The sequence below is a fragment of the Balaenoptera musculus genome, chromosome 2 (genome assembly GCF_009873245.2).
Source record: "Balaenoptera musculus isolate JJ_BM4_2016_0621 chromosome 2, mBalMus1.pri.v3, whole genome shotgun sequence".
NCBI lineage: Eukaryota > Metazoa > Chordata > Mammalia > Artiodactyla > Balaenopteridae > Balaenoptera > Balaenoptera musculus.
Window position 1 is genome coordinate 88,435,114 of NC_045786.1, and position 19,835 is coordinate 88,454,948.

Sequence of the window (19,835 nt, forward strand, 5' to 3'; positions counted from 1 at the left end):
CAGAGGTAATTCATTAAAAAAGGAAACTTTTGCAGCATACTGACATTCTCATTTACCATTTCAGTTACTTGGAGGTAAAACTTACCCTAATGTTAATCTAAAATATTAATCTTGAAAATGGATTTTTAAGAAAGAAGATATCACTCAAAAGAGAAAAAAGACAAAAAATACTACATATACATTTCATTGATTCTAAGATGGACTTTTTCACATTTAATACTGCTAACATCAGGATACATCTTCAAATCAGTGATGTGTCATAGTGTAACTGGCAGCAACTTTTTTCCTTTCTTGGTGGTAAAAAAAAAAAACAAAACGTGTTGGGATTTCCCTGGCGGTCCAGTGGTTAAGACTCCACTCTTCCTTTGCAGGGGACACGGGTTTGATCCCTGGTCAGGCAACTAAGATCCTGCAAGCCGTACGGCGTGGCCAAAAATTAAAAAAAAGTGTTGAACTTAAAATTAATGACTTTCAGATTCAATGAAATATGTGATCTGTCTTCTGCCTTTCTCTGTTTAAACTGAATGGATATCTCTCCCTCTGCCTCTTTCTTCCTGCCTTTAAAAATGTATCTTAAAGAATCTCTTACTTTTCTCTAATATTTGCATGAGTATTAAGTGTTGTGTGTATGTATATATATTTTACATATACATATTATGTAAATATATAATTTTATAGTTAGACATATTATTATGGAATATGTTGAAATTAGGGAATTTGAAGTTATTTCACTAAGGGGAGGAGACAATAGAGAGGAAATTCTCAGTAAAAGGGTGGGTAAACTCATACAGTATTTCCATAATCATGTTTTGGTTTGTACCAATAGCTTATTGCACAATGACCTGGAGAGAGTCACCTTGACACTGACTGAAAACAAAACGAAGATTAAAAACTTTCTTGGATATCATGTTCCAAAAACTTTTTATTCATCTTATATTTTTTCTCAGTTATATCCAAATGATGTCAGTAATAATAATGCCAATTTCTCTAAACTAAACCACTTCTGCATAAATCATTTTTATAATGTAAAATGATTAGATAAATTTTCTGTACTACTACAGTACTTATTTCCCATACATACTTACTGTTTAAATTTTTTTAGAAATAAAAATTCAGGTTTAACCATTTATTTGGGTCTCCTTTTCCTTATGAAGGGACCTGTGTCATGTTAAATAAATTTGTAGGTTTTTTTTCCTGTTAATCTTTCTCAGTTTAATTTTCAGACCCAGCCAGGGATCCTAAAAAGGTCATGGAAAATTTTTTCCTCCCCTTCAACAGTTAATTACAAAATGATGTGGTATATACACTAATGATAATATGTTCAATGGATTGAAGTACAGTTGACCCTTGAACAACATGGGGGTTAGGGGTACTGACCCTCCACACAGTCAAAGATCTACATATAATTTAAAGTTGCACCTCCATACATGCAGCAACCACATCCTCATATTCAATCAACTGCAGACTGCGTAGTACTGTAGTATTTACTAGTGAAAAAAATCCACATATAAGTGGACCCATGCAGTTCAAATCTATGTTGTTCAAGGGTCAACTATACATTGAGAAGGGAATGATTGATTTGGTCAAGACAGTAGGGATATGAGAAGGGCTTTATCAAATAGATGCCAGCAGAGCACAGCTTTAAAGTACGATTAGGAGTTTGCCAGAAAGAGAACAAGAAAAGGAACTATTAAAGAATTTTTCCAAAACTTTAAAAGTATAGAGGAGGTAGTGTGATACAGTGAAAAAGCAGTGAACCTGAAGATAAGGGACCTAGATAACAGTCCCGGTTGTTCCACTATTTGCCTCAAGTAAATTAAACACTCTGGATCTAAATTTTCTTGTCTGTAAAATGAAGAAATCACATAATAGTGGAGTCTCAAACTTTAATGTAAATATAAATAAGGTCTAGGGTAGGGTCTGAAATCTTCTTAACAATCACAGGTGATGTGGATGCTGCTAGTCCAGAGTAGTGAGTAACAGGGCATTAGATTATCTCTAATGGTTCTGTTAGGAAACCATTGACCAAAACCACCCACCTTGGCCAGACATCATAATAACCACCTGCATGAGTAGTCTCACAACAGGAGGTCCTGATAATGAACACAGTGCTGCCACCACAAACCAACCGGGAGAATTTGGTTCCCAAAGAAGGGAGGAGACACCAGTCCATAATATGTCCTGCCAACCTTCCAGAAACCCTCCTGCTGGAAACCATCTTGACTGAGAGATGCACACGCCATCAGGAAGGGCCTTGAATAGGACCAAATATGGGCACAGGCAAGATGATTGGCCAGAGACAACCCAGAAAGCTAACCTTATTACCATAAGACCTGAGACTGCAAGCCACGTGGCAGAGCAATTATCCTGGGTTCCCTTACCTTGCTGCTCTCTGCTCGAGCGCTCCTTTCCAATAAAGTCTTTTGCTTTGTCAGTAAATGCGTCTCCACGGACAATTCATTTCCAAGTGTTAGACAAGAGCCCACTCTAGGGCCCTGGAAGGGGTACCCCTTCTGGTAACAGTTCCTTGTATATACCTTAAATATTTGTTTTCTATTCTATTCTATTTTATTTTTCCTTTTTAGTCACTCTGCGCAGCATGCAGAATCTTAGTTCCCCGACCAGGGATGGAACCCTCAACCCCTGCAGTGGAAGCACGGAGTCTTAACTGCTGGACTGCCAGGGAAGTCCCAAATGTTTATTTTAAATAATTCTTCTACTATATAGAAACTTTTAGGCAAATATGATTTTGAGGAGGATAAAACCAAAGAAGAAAACAGTAAGGATTAAAAAAAAGGATGAAATTGTAATTAAAACTACATTTGAGGCTAGTCATAGAACTTGATAAACTGACACTTCTGGAAGAACAGAGAAAAATTTAGTTTTTTAAAAATTTTAAGGTAGGTTCAGATTATTATAAAGCAATGTAATGAATGTGTATTGCCTATGTAATGAAGCCTCCATAAAAACCCATGGAGATTTGGGGAGATTAGCATGCTTGGAACAGGCATGGAAGCTCTGTGCTGTCCTATGCAACTCTTCCATATGGCTCCTCCTGAGTTATATTTTTTATAAGCTGGTAATCTAGTAAGTAAAATGTTTCTCCGAGTTCTGCAAGCTGCTCCAGCAAATTAACTGCACCCAAGGAAGGGGCTGTTGGTACCTTAGATCTTCATCCAGTCAGTCAGAAATATAGGCAACAATCTGGACTTGTAATTGGCATCTGAAGTGGGGGAGGACTGAGCCCTTAACCTGTGAGATCTGAGGCTATCTCCAGGTAGATAGTGTCAGAATTGAGTTAAATTGTAGATACCCAGCTGGTGTTAGAGAATTGCTTAGTGGTGTGGGAAAAACCCACACACATTGGAATTGGTATCAGAATCGTACCATATGCTACGGATAAAGACAAGAAATGGAAAAAAATGGAAATTCTAGAGAGAGATAAAAATAGTGAAATAATTTAATGTGAGTTTATGTGTGTACAAGATAAACCAGAAGTAAATATCACAAAGGGAAAATAAATAATAATCCTGGGACAAGTGGTTATCAAGATAGAGAAAACTAAATTTGGATCACTGAATATTCCAAAGAGGTCAAATAATCCATTCATGGTAAAAAAATAAATAAATGAAAATTGAGTAGTATATTTACGGCCAGAAAAAGGACAGATGATTTTCAATAAAAGAAATGAAAGTTGTCATAAGAGTCAAGATGGATATGCTGGAATATACACAAATAAAAACCTATTGTGTTAAATTCAGCTAAGTTGCAGGATACAAGATCAACAAACAAAAATCAGTCATAATTGGAGAAATGTGGAGGAAAGGGAACCCTTATGCTCTTTGTAATGTAAATTGGTACAACCACTACAGAAAACAGTATGAAGGTTCCTCAAAAAATTAAAAATATAATTACCATATGATCCAGAAATTCCATTTTGGGTATTTATCTGAAGAAAATGAAAACACCAACTTGAAACAGGTACCCCCATGTTCACTGCAGCATTATTTACAATAGCCAAGATATGGCAACAACCTAAGTGTCCATTGGTGGATGAATGGACAAAGAAAGTGTGGTATATATATGCAATGAAATATTATTTAGCAACAAAAAGGAATGAAATCTTGCTATTTGCAACAACATGGTTGAACCTTGATGGTATTATGCCAAGTGAAATAAGTAAGTACCATATGATCTCTTTTATATGTAGAATCTAAGAAAAAGTAAAACAAACAAATAAAAATCAAGCTCATAGGGACTTCCCTCGTGGCACAGTGGTTAAGAATCCGCCTGCCAATGCAGGGGACATAGGTTTGATCCCTGGTCCGGGAAGATCCCATATGCCATGAAGCAACTAAGCCCGTGAGCTACAACTACTGAGCTTGTGCTCTAGAGCCCGCAAGCCACAACTACTGAAGCCTGCATGCCCTAGAGCCCAGCCCACGAGCCCGCGTGCCGCAACTACTGAGTCCTGCGTGCTCTAGGGCCCACGTGCCGCAACTACTGAGCCCATGTGCTGTAACTACTGAAGCTCGTGTGTCTAGAGCCCGTGGTCCACAACAAGAGAAGCCACTGCAATGAGAAGCCCGCATGCCGCAACGAAGAGTAGCCCCCGCTTGCCACAATTAGAGAAAGCCCACAGCAACAAAGACCCAATGCAGCCAAAAAGAAAAAAAAAAAAAAAATCAAGCTCATAGATACAGAGAACAGATTGGTGGTTGGCAGAGGTTGGGGGTGGGGACATGGGAGAAATGGGTGAAGGGACGTCAAAAGGTAAAAAGAAAAAAAAATGTAGTTGATGTAAAATACTCATAAAATTTTTGAATCATATTCAAAATATTGACTTTTTATATATATATATACACATATGTTTATGTATATGCTAATGTATATGACATAGGTATATTTTTACAGTATATTTAAAAACACTATTATTTCTAAAAGAGTGAAAATAAAATACCATTCTAAGATGAACCCAAATATTAGCATATTCTTAGACATTTGCATTAAAATTTTTAAAACCAAAAGCCAAGGAAACAAATAAATCAGTCATATTTCTATGCACTAGCAATGAACAATCTGAAAAGGAAATTAAGAGAACAATTTGATTTACAATAACATAAAAAATAATTAAATGTTTAGGAATAAATTTAACCAAGGAGACGAAAGACTTGTACACTGAAAACTACAAAAACTGCTGAAGAAAATTAAAGATACCCTAAATAAATGGGAAGACATCCCATCTTCATGGATTGGAAGACCTAATATTGTTCAAATGATAATACTCCCCAAAGCAATCTAAAGATTTAATGTAATTCCTATTAAAATCCCAACTGTCTCTTTAGTAGAAATAGACAAGCAGATCCTAAAATTCACATGGAATTGTAAGAGACGCCAAACAGTCAAAATAATCTTATAAAGAAGGGCAAAGTTGGAAGACTCACACTTCCCAATTTCAAAACTTACTACAAAGTGACAGTAATCAAAACAGTGTGCTCCTGGCATCTGGTCTCAATGGAACAGAATTAAGAATCCAGAATAAACCCACACATGTGTGGTCAACTGATTTTCAACAAGGATACCAAGACTGTTCAATGGAGAAAGAAGGTGTCTTCAACAAATAGTGCTAGGACAACTGAATACCGATGCACAGAAGAATAGAGTTGGATCCTTACCTCATACTGTATATAAATATTAACTTAAAATAGATCAAAAACTTACATATAAGAGCTAAAACTATTATTGTTGTGACCATTTTGCAATGTATACAAACACTGAATCATCATGTTGTACACCTGAAACTAATATAATATTTTAATCAATTACACCTCAAGTTAAAAAAAGAGCGAAAACTATGAGGTTCTTAGAAGAAAACATGACCTTTTTGATTTGGCAAAGGTTTCTTAGATATGACACCAAAAGCATGAACAACAAAAGAAAAATAGATAAATTGGACTTCATCAAAATTGAAAACTTTGTGCATCATGGGACACTATCAGAGAGTGAAAAAACAAATGATAGAATGGGTAAAAATATTTGCATATCATACATCTGATGAAGGTCTAGTATTCAGAATACATAAATAATGCTTAAAACTCAACAGCAAAGACAAACAACCCAATTTTAAAATGGGCAAAGGACTTGAATATACATTTCTCTAAAGAAGATATACAAATGGCCAACAAGTACATGAAAAGGTGCTCAATGTCATTAGTCATTAGGGAAATGCAAATGAAAATCACAATGAGATACCACTTCACACGCGCTAGGATGGCAACAGTAAAAACAACAGCAACAGTGGAAAATACTGATAGTGTTGACAGGGATGTCGAGAAACTGGAACTCTCGTGCATTGCTGATGGAACCGTAAAATGGTGCAGCTGCTGTGGAAAATTGTTTGGCACTTTCCTATAAAGCTAAACATAGAATTACCATATAACCCAGCAATTCTACATCTAGGTACACACTTAAAGAATTGAAAACAAGTGTTCAACAAAAGCTTGTAAATGAATGTTCATCGCAGCACTATTCACAATAGCCAAAAAGTGGAAACAATCCAAATGCCCATCTACAGATGAATGGATAAACAAAATGTATTCATACAACTGAATATTATCCAGCCAAAAGAGGAATAAAGTACTGATACCTGCGACAACATGGCTGAACTCTGAAAACAGTACGCTAAGAAAAAGAAGCCAGACACAAAAGGCTACATATTGTATGATTCCATTTACATGAAATATCCAGGATTCCAGGTGAATCCATAGAGTCAGAAAATAGGTTAGTCATTGCCAAGGACTGTGGGTAGGAGAAAATGGGGAGTGACTGCTTAATGGGTACAGGGTTTTCTTTTGTAGTGATGAATACTTTCTGGAACTAGACAGTTGTAATGATTGCACAACATCATAAATGTACTAAATATTGCTGAATTGTGCACTTTGGTGAATTTTATATGTACTTTACCACAATTTTAAACTTATTTTTAATTTCTAAAAAAATCATTTGCATGATATAATAAAGTCTCATATCACAAAAGGCAGAAGAGGAAACTGCAGTAAAGTTAATTTATCAAAGGTTAGCATCTGAATTATTGATAAAGATTTGACAGAAAGGTATAGGATCAATCTCCAAAGTTATCAGGCTCAGTGGTCAAAACTGATGCACAGATTATATACCAAGATATAATTATAGTATAATTCCTCACATAAAAATGGACAGGCCACCAGAAAGTAAATGCCTATTAAAACACCCTTCAGGAATCATTATATTCTAAATGCCTTACAAAAGAGTTAAAAAGCAAATGTGGCCAGGCCTTAGGGAAATAAATAAATGTAAACATCTCTAGTGACATTGTGAAACTGTCCTAGAGAACAATCTGACATCATGTAACAGGAGCTATAAAGTTAGTCAAGTACTTTGACCTAATAAATTCAGTTAGGGGACTACACTTTTAAAGGAATACCCAAAGTAGGAGAAGCAGGAAATAATTTGAAAAAAAGATATTCATAATCAAGACATCTAACATAAGAAAATACAAAATAATTTAAATAATCAAAGAGTAGAGCTAAATGAACTACTATTATTGCCTAAACACAATGGAATATATGCATATGTCTACGTGTGTGTATATGTATATATGTATATTTTTAAATGACAACTACATAACTATTTGATACGTTAAAATGCATGTAAGAAATAATGCCAAAGTAAATCACAAAATAGTGCTCACATTGATTTCAACTCTATATATACATTGAAAAGAATTCGGAGTAAGATTTTAAAACTCAATAGGCTCTTTTAAAAATAAATTGTAGGAAATTCCCTGGTGGTCCAGTGGTTAGGACTCCGTGCTCCCACTGCAGGGGGCACGGGTTTGATCCCTGGTTGGGGAACTAGGAACCTACATGCCACACGGCACAGCCAAAAAAAACAAAAAATTGTGTAAAGTAATAATTTCCTGGTGATCATTTTCCAATCACATTCTTTACCCAAAGACTGGTTAAAAAAAAGAGAGGTAAGACAACAATAACAATTTTTATAGAATAAACTATACGTAGAAGAAAATCTTGTGATCAAATTAAGATATTTTATCTTAGTAAGATTCTGACCTTACTATAAACCTCTTTTTGTTGAGATAAAAGTTTTGAAGCCAATTCCCCAACAAGATTTGGAGGAAATATTTTTTCACTGTATTTAAAATGTTAACCATATTTTTGTAAATAAAAACATTTTTTATATAATACTTCAGTCAAGATACATGGATATGCTTCAAAATGTCAATGAAGGAAAGTCAATTAAATGTACACAAACTATACATTCATATAGATGCAGAAATATGAATAACTGTCATAAGACCAATTAAAAATGTAACACTGTGCAGTTATCACAGTACAAACAACCTGTGTACAAGTAAAGGCCTAAACACTGCTCTGAAGAGTTGTTGCCATAGAAGCCATCATTAAAAGTAAACAAAAGCAAACTGGAGCTTTCAGACATTCTGTCTATTCAGAAGTTGAAGGGAAGAAGCCTTAAAAAGCAGAAGCAGTGAAAAGTACAGTTTAAGAGAGCTGGTCTAAGAGCCGCTGTCCTGTCCCCAATTCTGTCTACTACCAGAATTTTTTCTTATACATCTTGAAAATCTACCAATTAGAAAATTATGCAGATTAACAGGTATTGTCCATTTATCATAATCAATACCTCTGAAACAATTAAGCAGTCAAACATTATTACACAGTACTATGAATTTGTTCAACTTCTTTCACTTCTAACACCTAAATGAAGCAAATTGCAATTGGAGGGAATGGAAAAGGAAACAGCATTGAACTTTCTACCATGGCAGTCTTTATTTCTTCCAGAACTCATTTTTCAAAACTCTTTATCTTCCCTCCTTTCTAATCAAAGTTTTCATATGTTAGCCTAACAAAATATATCTTCTCTCACTTCTCAGAAAAATTTTACATTCATAAGAACTAATAGCATTTTTTAAAATCAACTCACCTGAAATTTATTTTTTAACACTGGAGAACAAGAGAAGTTTTTGAAAGTGTTCTTTAAAATATCTCTATCCATTTAAAACCTACTTTTCTTTTAAATTTTACAACTGTCATACTTTCTCTTTATATGTATATAACTTTACTATACATCCATTAGTTACAGATTATAATAATGAAGACCTTAATTGAGACTTGTAAATAAATATATTTAAAGAAATCTTTTCAGCATAATATTCATCAACTGATTCTTACTTTGCTTCAATTTATGGAGATCACCGGCTCGATCCTTGGTAGCCTGTTTTAGAATATCTGCTTGAATTCTGGGTTCACTCTCCAAGTTAGGGCCTGGAATTAAATGTTGAAGAGGATTGGAAGGGTTCTGTTTTGAAGTTCTGGGGTTTCCATTGTGGTTTACATGAGAATCTATGGCATAAAAACATCAAATTAAGGTCATATTTTGCAGAAGAATTTAATAAGACCTACTTGAGAAAAGGTAAGACACACTGTTATCTGATACTGGGTAGTCAGGTAGCTTTTTTTTAAAGCTTTATATTATTTCTTTAATCAAATCTCATAACCAATGTGATTTTAGTTGTGTGAAGTTTACTAATCATTCCCAGGTGGGTATCTTTAGTATTGATTATAAACCTATTCATCAGTGGAATATATATCAATAGTAGAAACCCGAAGATTAAAATGGCAGTGATACCTGTAACTTTTCTTCCCTCCAAATTCTATATTGCTGTCTGAAATCTCCAAAATCCAATAAGGCTTTTAGAATTTCTAGTCTTGAAGTCATTTTCATCTACACAGCGACACAACTGTTAACTCTTGATTCTTTCTTATTAGTGTCTCCTGGATATAACTTTTCTTTCCCCCACCTCCCTTTTTAACTCATCAAAGCCTCGATTTAGATCTTTATTACAATTAATTTTAATCACATCAATTCTCATTTTAGGGGAACATTTCTGTAAAACTGAGTAGGTATTCAGTAGAAAACACACAGATGAGTACAGAGTAGGGAGTTTAATACAGGCGGATCTCATTTTATAGAAGACCTCTGTGAGATAAACTTGAATACATTTTGGAGAAGGTAAATACATATATACTGGTAGTGATGAAAGGGAACGTAGTCCAGAGTGGCAGAACAAATAATTCTTCCACTCTTAACAGTCCATTAGACAAAGTTCATTTTGTAATGATTTCCCCCTGAGCTTTTATCAGTCATTTGATAATATACAAAGTTAACTAGAATAATGAATGATACTTCATTGTGCTGCTAAATGACATGTTTTATTCACTATGTAACAATACATGACCAGAAAATTGATTTTCAAATGGAATTTTAAGAATAAGACTTCATACCTGGAACCATATTTGGGGAGAGAGGTTGTCCAGTTGGAAGATGGGAGATTACCTGATGACTTTCATATTGAGAAAAGGAAACAGGGGGTTTCTTTAAAGCTAAAAGAAAAAACAGATCCATATTATTCCCTGTGATATTATGGTTTCTAAATACCAACCACCATGAATCTGTTTACATTGCACTAATCCTATGATGCTTACTCTAATTTTGTAATCCTTATAGTTGGTATGTTAACTAATTAATTTATGGTTACTAATTGATACATTGCACCATCCATCACAGATCTTGATGATCAATAAATCTGACCAGAATACAAGATAGGAATTCTGTCTTGTTCATCACTATATCCCCAATACCTAGAATAGTGCCTGGCATATAACAGGAGCTCAACTAAAATTTGATGAATGAATAAAGAAATGAATCTCTTCAGATACAGTGAGACCTTTTTATATGGATAGTATAAATAAAAATTGACATTTATAGATTAGGCAAAGCTATGAGAATATGCTACTCTAAGTTGCTCAGATTTTAAATAAAAACTAAATATGATTGATTCAACAAGTTCAGATTTTATTTTTGAAGAGGGAAGTTTAAAGTTTTGTACAAAAAGCTTTACTAGCAAGATGTACTTACTTAGAGTTGGGACTTTCTTCTCCCTTAAGAAATAAAGGCAATAGGGAAAGAGATCATTTTTCACTCACTCCACTGCAACCTTGGGCAGCTTAATGTGACAGAAAGGCAGAGAGCAAGAAGGAAACTAGAGAGAAGGCAAACAGATAAAGAGAAAAAAAACAGAGAGCCCATCTATAAGATATGGTTAGTGGCACATTTTATTCTTCTAAAACTTTGGTGTGGCAGACACGATGCTTTGTGACCCCATTTCATTATATTTTTCCTAGGCACAGAGGAAGATCAGCCTTCCTTACTTTTATGTGCCACGAAACTGGGTTCTAACCATAAGAATGTAAGTGAAACTGAATGAGCCACTTCCAACTATGCCAATAAAATCTTCTGTGCAAATCACCTACAATCTCTCTTCCCTTCTGTCACAAATTAGGAGGCTACATATGAAGATGGTGGCATCAAATAATGGAAGAGGACACTGCTTAGAGAGAGCTGCAAAGAGAAACATGTAACCTGCATCAGTCTGTAATGTGAACAATAAATGAAACTTTATTGCTTTAAGCAATTGCAATTTGGGGATTATTTGTTAATACATAACAGCCTCGTCGGTCCTAACTAGTATACTTGGGTTATTTTTATAATCCTCAAAGTTTATTTCGGTGACTGTATTTCATTTATTATTATATAGATTTCTAAACTTAAGGACCCAAGAACTTTAAAATTCACTGTAAGAAAGCAACCCATTCAAATTTACAGAAAGTTGAGGTTTTCTGTATCTTACTGTGTTCCCCCATTTCCTTGTTCGTATTGCCAGCTGCAATGCCCAACACCCACCAATGCACATAATAGACAGCTAAATAACAACAATCAGCTAACATCTTTAAAGAGCAGTACTTTCCCAGGTTTAACACCATTTTGATTTGCTAACAGACTCTGAGGACAACTAAGCATCTGGTAGATATACTGGAAAGAGAAGTCAGTCACAATGTACAAATTTGTGGATCACTGTTGGACCCTAGCTGGCTCCAGCACTATATAAACCAAAAGACAAGAGAGGGTACTTTCAATACTAAACAAGAAGTGATCAGGGCTTCCCTGGTGGCACAGTGGTTGAGAATCTGCCTGCCAATGCAGGGGACACGGGTTCGAGCCCTGGTCTGGGAAGATCCCACATGCCGCGGAGCGACTAGGCCCGTGAGCCACAATTGCTGAGCCTGCGCGTCTGGAGTCTGTGTTCCACAACAAGAGAGGCCGCGATAGTGAGAGGCCCGCGCACCGCGATGAAGAGTGGCCCCCGCTTGCCACAACTAGAGAAAGCCCTCGCACAGAAACGAAGACCCAACACAGCCATAAAATAAAAATTAAAAAATAAATAAAAAATAAATTAAAAAAAAGATGGAAAGCTGTCTTTATAATTAAAAAAAAAAAATAAGTGATCATACATGTTCTTAGCTTTATTTAATAATGCCTCCCTCCCAAGAACAAGGTGACTATTCAGAGGCAAAACTATGAAGATTTAGATAGGTAGAAAAAGCTGGATTAAAAAGAGCCTTTATATACGGGTTCGATCCCTGGTTGGGCAACTAAGATCCCACATGCCATGTGGTGCAGCCAAAAAGAAAAAAAGAAAGAGCCTTTATAAAACATCCAGAGGAGTTTAGAACTGATATACAGGCATACCTTTGATATTGCAGGTTCAGTTCTAGACCACTGCAATAATGTGAATATCACGATAAAGCGAGTTGCATGCATTTTTTTGGTTTCCCAGTGCATATAAAAATTATGTTTACACTATACAGTAGTCTGTTAAGTGTACAGTAGCATTACGTCTAAAAAAACAATGTATACACCTTAATTTAAAAATACTTCACTGTTAAAAAATACTAAACATTACCTGAGCCTTTAGCAAGTCGTAATCTTTTTGCTGGTGGAAGGTTTGAAATATTGCCAGAATTACCGAAATGTGACACAGAGACAATGAAAAGAGCAAATGTTGTTGGGAAAACAGCACTGATAGATTTGCTTGACACAGGATTGCCACAAACCTTCAATTTGTAAAAAACACGATCTGTGAAGTACTGTAAAGCTAAGCACAATAAAACACGGCGTGTCTGTAGTAGAAACTATACAGTCAAGCCTTGACATCCATGGGGGACTGGTTCCAGGACACCCCACCCTACCCCCATGCTCAAGTCCCTTAATCAGTCCTCCTTATCCATGGTTCTGCATCTGAGGATTCAAACAACCACGGAGTGCAAATATAGTATACAATCTGAGGCTGGTTGAATCCACCAAGGAGGAACCTGAGGACGTGACTGTGGTAATATGAAGCCTTATAAGTTTGACGTGAATTACTACATTTCTGTAAAAATTTAGAAAAATAGAGAAGCAGAAAGAAATTTAAAATGAGCTGTAATTCCACCACTTAAAGATAACCACTGCTACCATTTCAAGATTATCTGTTTTGTTTGTTTTTTTCTGTACATTACACCATATACCTTACACAAAATTAGGATACCATCATATATACTATTTTATAATCTGATTTTTTATTTAATATTTTATATACATTTTTCTATGCCATCCCATTTTCTTCTACAACATTCCTAAATGGTAGTACTGAATCAAAACTTCCAACTTACTAGGTTTGGCTAGAAAGATCTGGGTAAAGAATTGCCACAAGGACTTTAGAGTGCCATAAACTGCATCAGCTAAGCTAGCTGGTGGATAGACTTTTACTACTTAGGAAAAAGTAATGTGTGTTCTGTAAACACTTTGGTTTCTATGCTTTCATTGTGACTTTTTGTTTATTTTCCTAGAAAAGTTCCTTTAAAAAAAACTCCAGCCTTTTTTTTTGTTGAACTAAGGGGAGAGGTGATTTATTTATATCCAGGACAAGACAGAGGCTTTTCCAGGGGCCAGAATTAATAGTTACAGTTAGTGGTACCAAAACAAATGAAGATCCGGAAAATTACTACTGGACTTGGACACAAACTAAGACTGCTAATCTTGCTCTCCAATTTTGGATAGGATTCTTCAGACTTTTTTTCTATACATATACAAGTATCTAACTTTTCCTCCACAAAAATGAGATTATATTGTATGTGCTTCCTTGTAACCTGCTTTTCTCATTTAAAAAATCATAGGTATATTGGGAATTCCCTGGCAGCCCAGTGGTTAGGACTCTGCACTTCCATTGCTGAGGGCCCAGGTTCAATCCCTGGTTGGGGAACTAAGATCCCACAAGCCACATGGCACGGCCAAAAAAAAAAAAAAAATCATAGATATATGTATATGTTAATAAAAACAGCTCAACACTATCTTTTTTAATGACTACATATCACATTTATGGATAGAACACATTTAATGAACTAATAAGCTTACCTATAACATTTATATGGTTTTCAATTTATCATTATAAATAATTTTATGGTGAGCATTTTTGTAACTACATGATAGAGTGAATTCTCAGGGAAGTACTAAACACTAGGTCAATGACTATGTGTACTTCTTAAACAAATTAAGAGAAACTAAATAAATGTGAGCTCAAAGACAACTGAAGTCTGGGAAAGAATTAGACACTGAAAAGAATGCAAACAATTATGTATGATATTAAAGTTATGATTTGTGATATACTTTACTCAGGTCCTCTCCATTGACGACCACGGAGAGCCAGGGGAAAACATACAAGTCAACAGAGAATAGCATGCTGCTATCAGATAATATCATTAATAACTAGGCTGTTAAAATATATATCATTGATAAAGCCATTATTAAGGAAAATTACCAAACATAAAATGGTAAAACCTATTTAACATAAAGACAAAATACCGGATACACTAGAGCACATAGCTTTTATCCTACCACTATGATACTGGGTTTTGTCTTTTTTATAAAGGAGAGCTATCAAATTTGGAAATTCAATCTTTCAGCAATACTTATTAAGCACATACTATATGCTAAGCACTGTTCTAAAAAGCTGGAGATTCAGCGGTGGACAAAACAGACCAAGTTATATAACAACAAGTAAATTAAAAAGCAGCTGCATAGCACAGGGAGATCAGCTCGGTGCTTTGTGACCACCTAGAGGGGTGGGATGGGGAGGGTGGGAGGGAGGGAGATGCAAGAGGGAAGAGATATGGGAACATATGTATACGTATAACTGATTCACTTTGTTATAAAGCAGAAACTAACACACCATTGTAAAGCAATTATACTTCAATAAAGATGTTTTAAAAAAAAAAAAAAGTATGTATATGGGGTGACCCAACACTGGAGCCTGCCTGGGCTCTTTGGTGAGCCTGGTTGCGGACTCTGGGAGGGCTCACGCTGGGGGGTGCTTCCCAGAACTTCTACTGCCGGTTTCCTTGTCCTCACGGTGAGCCACGGCAGCCCCCCACCTCTGCAGGAGACCCTCCAACACTAGCAGATTCCACATATAAGCGATATATGATATTTGTCTCTCCATGCCTGAGTTGCTTCACTTAGTATGATAGTCTCTGGGTCCATCCATGTTACTGCAAATGGTATTATTTCTTTCTTTTTAATGGCTGAATAATATTCCATTGGTATGTACTGCATCTTCTTTGTCCATTCATCTGTCAGTGGACATTTGGGTTGCTTCCATGTCTTGGCTGTTGTGAACGGTGCTGCAGTGAACACTGGGGTGCATGTATCCTTTTGAACCATGTTTTTCTCTGGGTGTGTGCCCAGGAGTGGGATTGCTGGATTGTATGGTAGCTCTAGTTTTGGTTTTTGGGGGAACCTCCATACTGTTCTCCATAGTGGCTGTACCAATTTACATTCCCACCAACAGCATAGGAGGGTCCCCTTTTCTCCACACCTTCTCCAGCGTTTGTTGTTTGTAGACTTTTTGATGATGGCCGTTCTGACCGGTGTGGGGTGATACCTCATTGTGGTTTTGATTTGCATTTCTCTAATGACTGGTGATGTTGAGCATCTTTTCATGTTAAAGGCAATACATTTTTAACTATATTCACCAGATCCAATCAGCCCTTGATTTATTTCTATTGTATTAAAATGCTACTTTACACTTGAAACTAATATAATATTGTAAGTCAACCACACTTCAATAAATTAATTAATTAATTAAATGCTACTTCAAAAAAAAGTATGTACAGAATATAATATAAATGTCAGAGTGAAAATGTTATGCATAAAGTAAAATAGGGACGTGTGATAGAGAGTAGTGGGACATTCTATTTTAGTTGGTTGGTCAGGGGAGGCATTTCTGAAGAAGACATATTTGAGCAGAGGTATGAATGAAACGTGGAGGAAGACTATTCAGGCAGAGGCCAGTAAGTACAAAGGCCTTGAGACAGGAACATGCACAGCATATCTGAGGAAATGCAAAGAAAGCAGTGAGGGGAAAGCATAGAAATGATGTCAGAGAGGAGAGAAGGGGCCATATTAGAGACAATGAACAATAAAAAATGTTAGGATAGGTAGTTAGGGGGCTGAGGGCTGGTACTAAACTGGTAATTCCAAAGGAAGCAGTAATAGTACTAATTATAATAATAGTAGCTCCCACTTTCTGAATACTTAGTATGAACCAGGCAATAATCTCATGTCACTCTCAAATCTATTTGAGATAGATATCCCCTTTCACAGATGAGGAACTGAAACTCATGACAGTAGAGATGAGACATACCTCTCACTTGACTTAAAAATTCAAAGTAGTCATTTCTGGAGAACCTGGCTGATACGCTTACAAAAGGTAATAGGAAGTTTAGGGTTAATCCTCCTCAACTTCTCTATTAGCCCTCAGCTGCAGCCCTTACCCTGAGAACCAAAAAAGAAGTATCCTTGCCTTTCACTCTCATTTTCTTATTTCAGTGACAGCTACAATCTTTAAAATGTTCACATTCCTAGTTTTCTGCCTTACAGGGCTTCACAATCCAGTGCCTGTGATGATGGAGAAGGAATATGGCACTAGTAAACAGTGGTGCTCAAATCTGGCAACACTTCAGTTTTACAGATACCACCCCGGAGATACTGAATATTGGGATGGTACCTAGGTATCTGTATTTATTAAAAGCTCCAAAGGTGGTTCTGTTGCACAGCTAAGAGAATAAAAGACAGAATAAAAACCATGGGCTTTAGAGTTAGACCAGGGCTCAAATCATGGCTCTGTAATTTATTAACTGTAAGACTTTAGTGCCTAATTTCTTGAAGCCTCAGTCTTCATCTGAAAAACAGGGATAATGCCATCTGCCCTGCATGATCAATGTGGGGAATAAGTGAGAATATTTGCTAATAGATTATGATAGATGCCTAGAAAATAGTAGGTGTTCAACATATACTAAGTATTTAGAGTTGTCAAAGTTAAGCATTTATCACTAAAATGAAAAAAGAATCCACGATTCAGGTTGAGGAAACAAAAACATTTAAATGTAAAACTACCAGCCCTAACCAATTTATTGAGCCTCCTGATTACACAGTTTGCTCACACTTAGGAATCCTGATGAATGTTTACTTATAGTAATGTTTTTGGAAGTTCACGAAACTCTGATCAGTAATTACCCATTAAAATAGTAATCATTCAGAAGCATGAACACTCAATACAAAACAATGATGTAACATTCTTATGTTATTTTGTTCTGCATACATAAACAGATGTAACATGCTTGTAGCTGCTCAAATATTGACCAGTGGAGCCATCTCAGCCCTCTAAGAAATATAGGTACATGTCTATAGAGACTATTAAAATGATGTTCTCATATGGCTCCTAAGACCTGGTCTGTGAACTGAAATTCCTTCATACTTAAAAATCCATTTATATAATTTAAAAAGAATAACATGGACTTCCAGTGCTAGCCATGACATAATAACCAGTACTGGACTTACCCTCTCTCACATCCTAAACAATTTTTAATATGGACAAAATAGATAAAGCATTGGACAACCAGAGTACAAGACCAATTCTTGAAAGAAGCGATATACATGAGATGAACAGTCTCAGCGAGCAGAGGAAGCAGATTGGGCTGCTGAGGTGGCTGGAATTTGTAGGACAGAATACTATAGAAAAAGGAGCTGTGTGAAATGGGGGACAGAAATCTGCATGGATATTCCCCTTGGGTCTCTGGCCAAGACCTGGGCTGTGTATACATAGGATGAGACTCTGTGGGGCCTAACACACAGCACCTGCTGCAGGGCTGAGAGCTGAACAAAAAAAAACAGAGGTCATGTAGCACTTGGAGACAACTGGATCTCTGGCCCACAGTACAGAATCTTCACTGAGCATCTTGGGCATTCAAATGAAATGCTAAAACTCTACTTTAAAAGTAGGGATCACACCTTAGAGTTAAGGGCCATGTCCTCAGACTAAGAACAAAAACAACATTGACCTGCCCAAAAAAAGCATAAAACCAAGCCTAACAGAATCAAGAAGATCCACCAGTAATTTAACTGTCTGCAAGAACAAAACTCAGCACCCTTTAAAAGAAGACAACAAAATCCATTCATACAGTCACGATAAAGTTACTAAGCATATAAAGAAAGTATGTATGTGGTAAATATAAGAGACCATAATATTTTCTTCTCCCATTTTCTTAAAAGGTTTTTTTTTTTTTAAACTTACTTATTTATAATTTTGGCTGCCTTAGGTCTTTGTTGCTGCGTGCGGGCTTTTCTCTAGTTGCGGCGAGTGGGGGCTACTCTTTGTTGCGGTGCGCGGGTTTCTCATTGCGGTGGCTTCTCTTGTTGCAGAGCAAGGGCTCTAGGCATGCGGGTTTCAGTAGTTGTGGCTCGCGGGCTCTAGAGCACAGGCTCAGTAGTTGTTGTGCACGGGCTTAGTTGCTCCGCGGCGTGTGGGATCTTCCCGGACCAGGGCTCGAACCCATGTCCCCTGCATTGGCAGGCAGATTCTTAACCACTGCACCACCAGGGAAGCCCTTACAGGTTTTTTAAACCAAAGTAATAATGAAAACACTGGGATTTTTAACATATAGAAATATCATATATGATAACAACCGCACAAAGAATGAGGCAAAGTAAATGGAATTATATCTCTGTAAGGTTCTAACATTTTACATGAAGTAGTACAATACTATTTCTAAGTATACCATGATACATATAGGATGCATATAGTAATCCCTAGAATAACCACTAAAACACAATATTTTAGAAGTATAGTTTTTAGAAAGTGAGAGAAACAGGCACCAATTAAACCCTCAAACTCACTGAGTCCTATTCTATCCTATTCTCCCTGGATGATACTTGCTGGTTCAAGACTATTTTGATTCCTTTTTTCTTAATTGTGGCCAATATAAATTGTGGCCCCATAAAATATGACAGTGAAAGAAATGTCTTTCAATTATAAACCAAATGTATCATTAGAAGTTTATGTAATTATGTACCTTTAGTAGCAGTTTCCAGGAATATGTACAATTTGATATTGTGCTAGTATTTCTCCCCTACAACAACAATAAAAAATGCCCAATTTTACCTGATTTGTTTCTCCTATAACAGGGATCTTTGAAAACTTTTTCTTAAAGGGCTAGATAGTGAATATTTTAAGCTTGTAGTCCATACTCAACTCTGCTGTTCTGGCACAAAAGCAGTCATTGACAATACACAACAAATGAGCATGGTAATGTTTCAGTAAAACTATTTATTAAAACAGGCAACCAAGCTGTAGTTTGCCAATTTCTGTTTTACAAGATGCCTAAAAGTCTATTTACAATGATTTAATTTGTTAAAATATTTTAATGTTTATTTTTATAAATTTAGATAATTTTTCCTCTAAAAGCTCTAAACTTTAAAGAATCTTTGCCCCCCCCAAAAAAAGATTAACTACACTGCTTCTTTAAAACATAATCTTCTTTTTTCTC

The 19,835-nt window shown here is 36.0% G+C and overlaps 1 protein-coding gene across 4 annotated transcripts in view; it reads right to left on the reverse strand.

Annotated features, from left to right (window-relative positions):
- GOLM2 (golgi membrane protein 2) overlaps positions 1-19,835 on the reverse strand; it is a 105,859-nt gene that overhangs the window by 25,283 nt on the left and 60,741 nt on the right. For 2 of the 4 annotated variants that reach the window (XM_036843813.1, XM_036843810.1), the window contains exons 7-8: positions 10,359-10,457; positions 9,246-9,416 (exon numbers count right to left, since the gene is read on the reverse strand). In XM_036843813.1, coding sequence (XP_036699708.1) covers positions 9,246-9,416; positions 10,359-10,457 — 270 coding nt within the window. The remainder of the gene's footprint in view (positions 1-9,245; positions 9,417-10,358; positions 10,458-19,835) is intronic. The other 2 variants (XM_036843814.1, XM_036843811.1) reach the window with 1 other exon arrangement.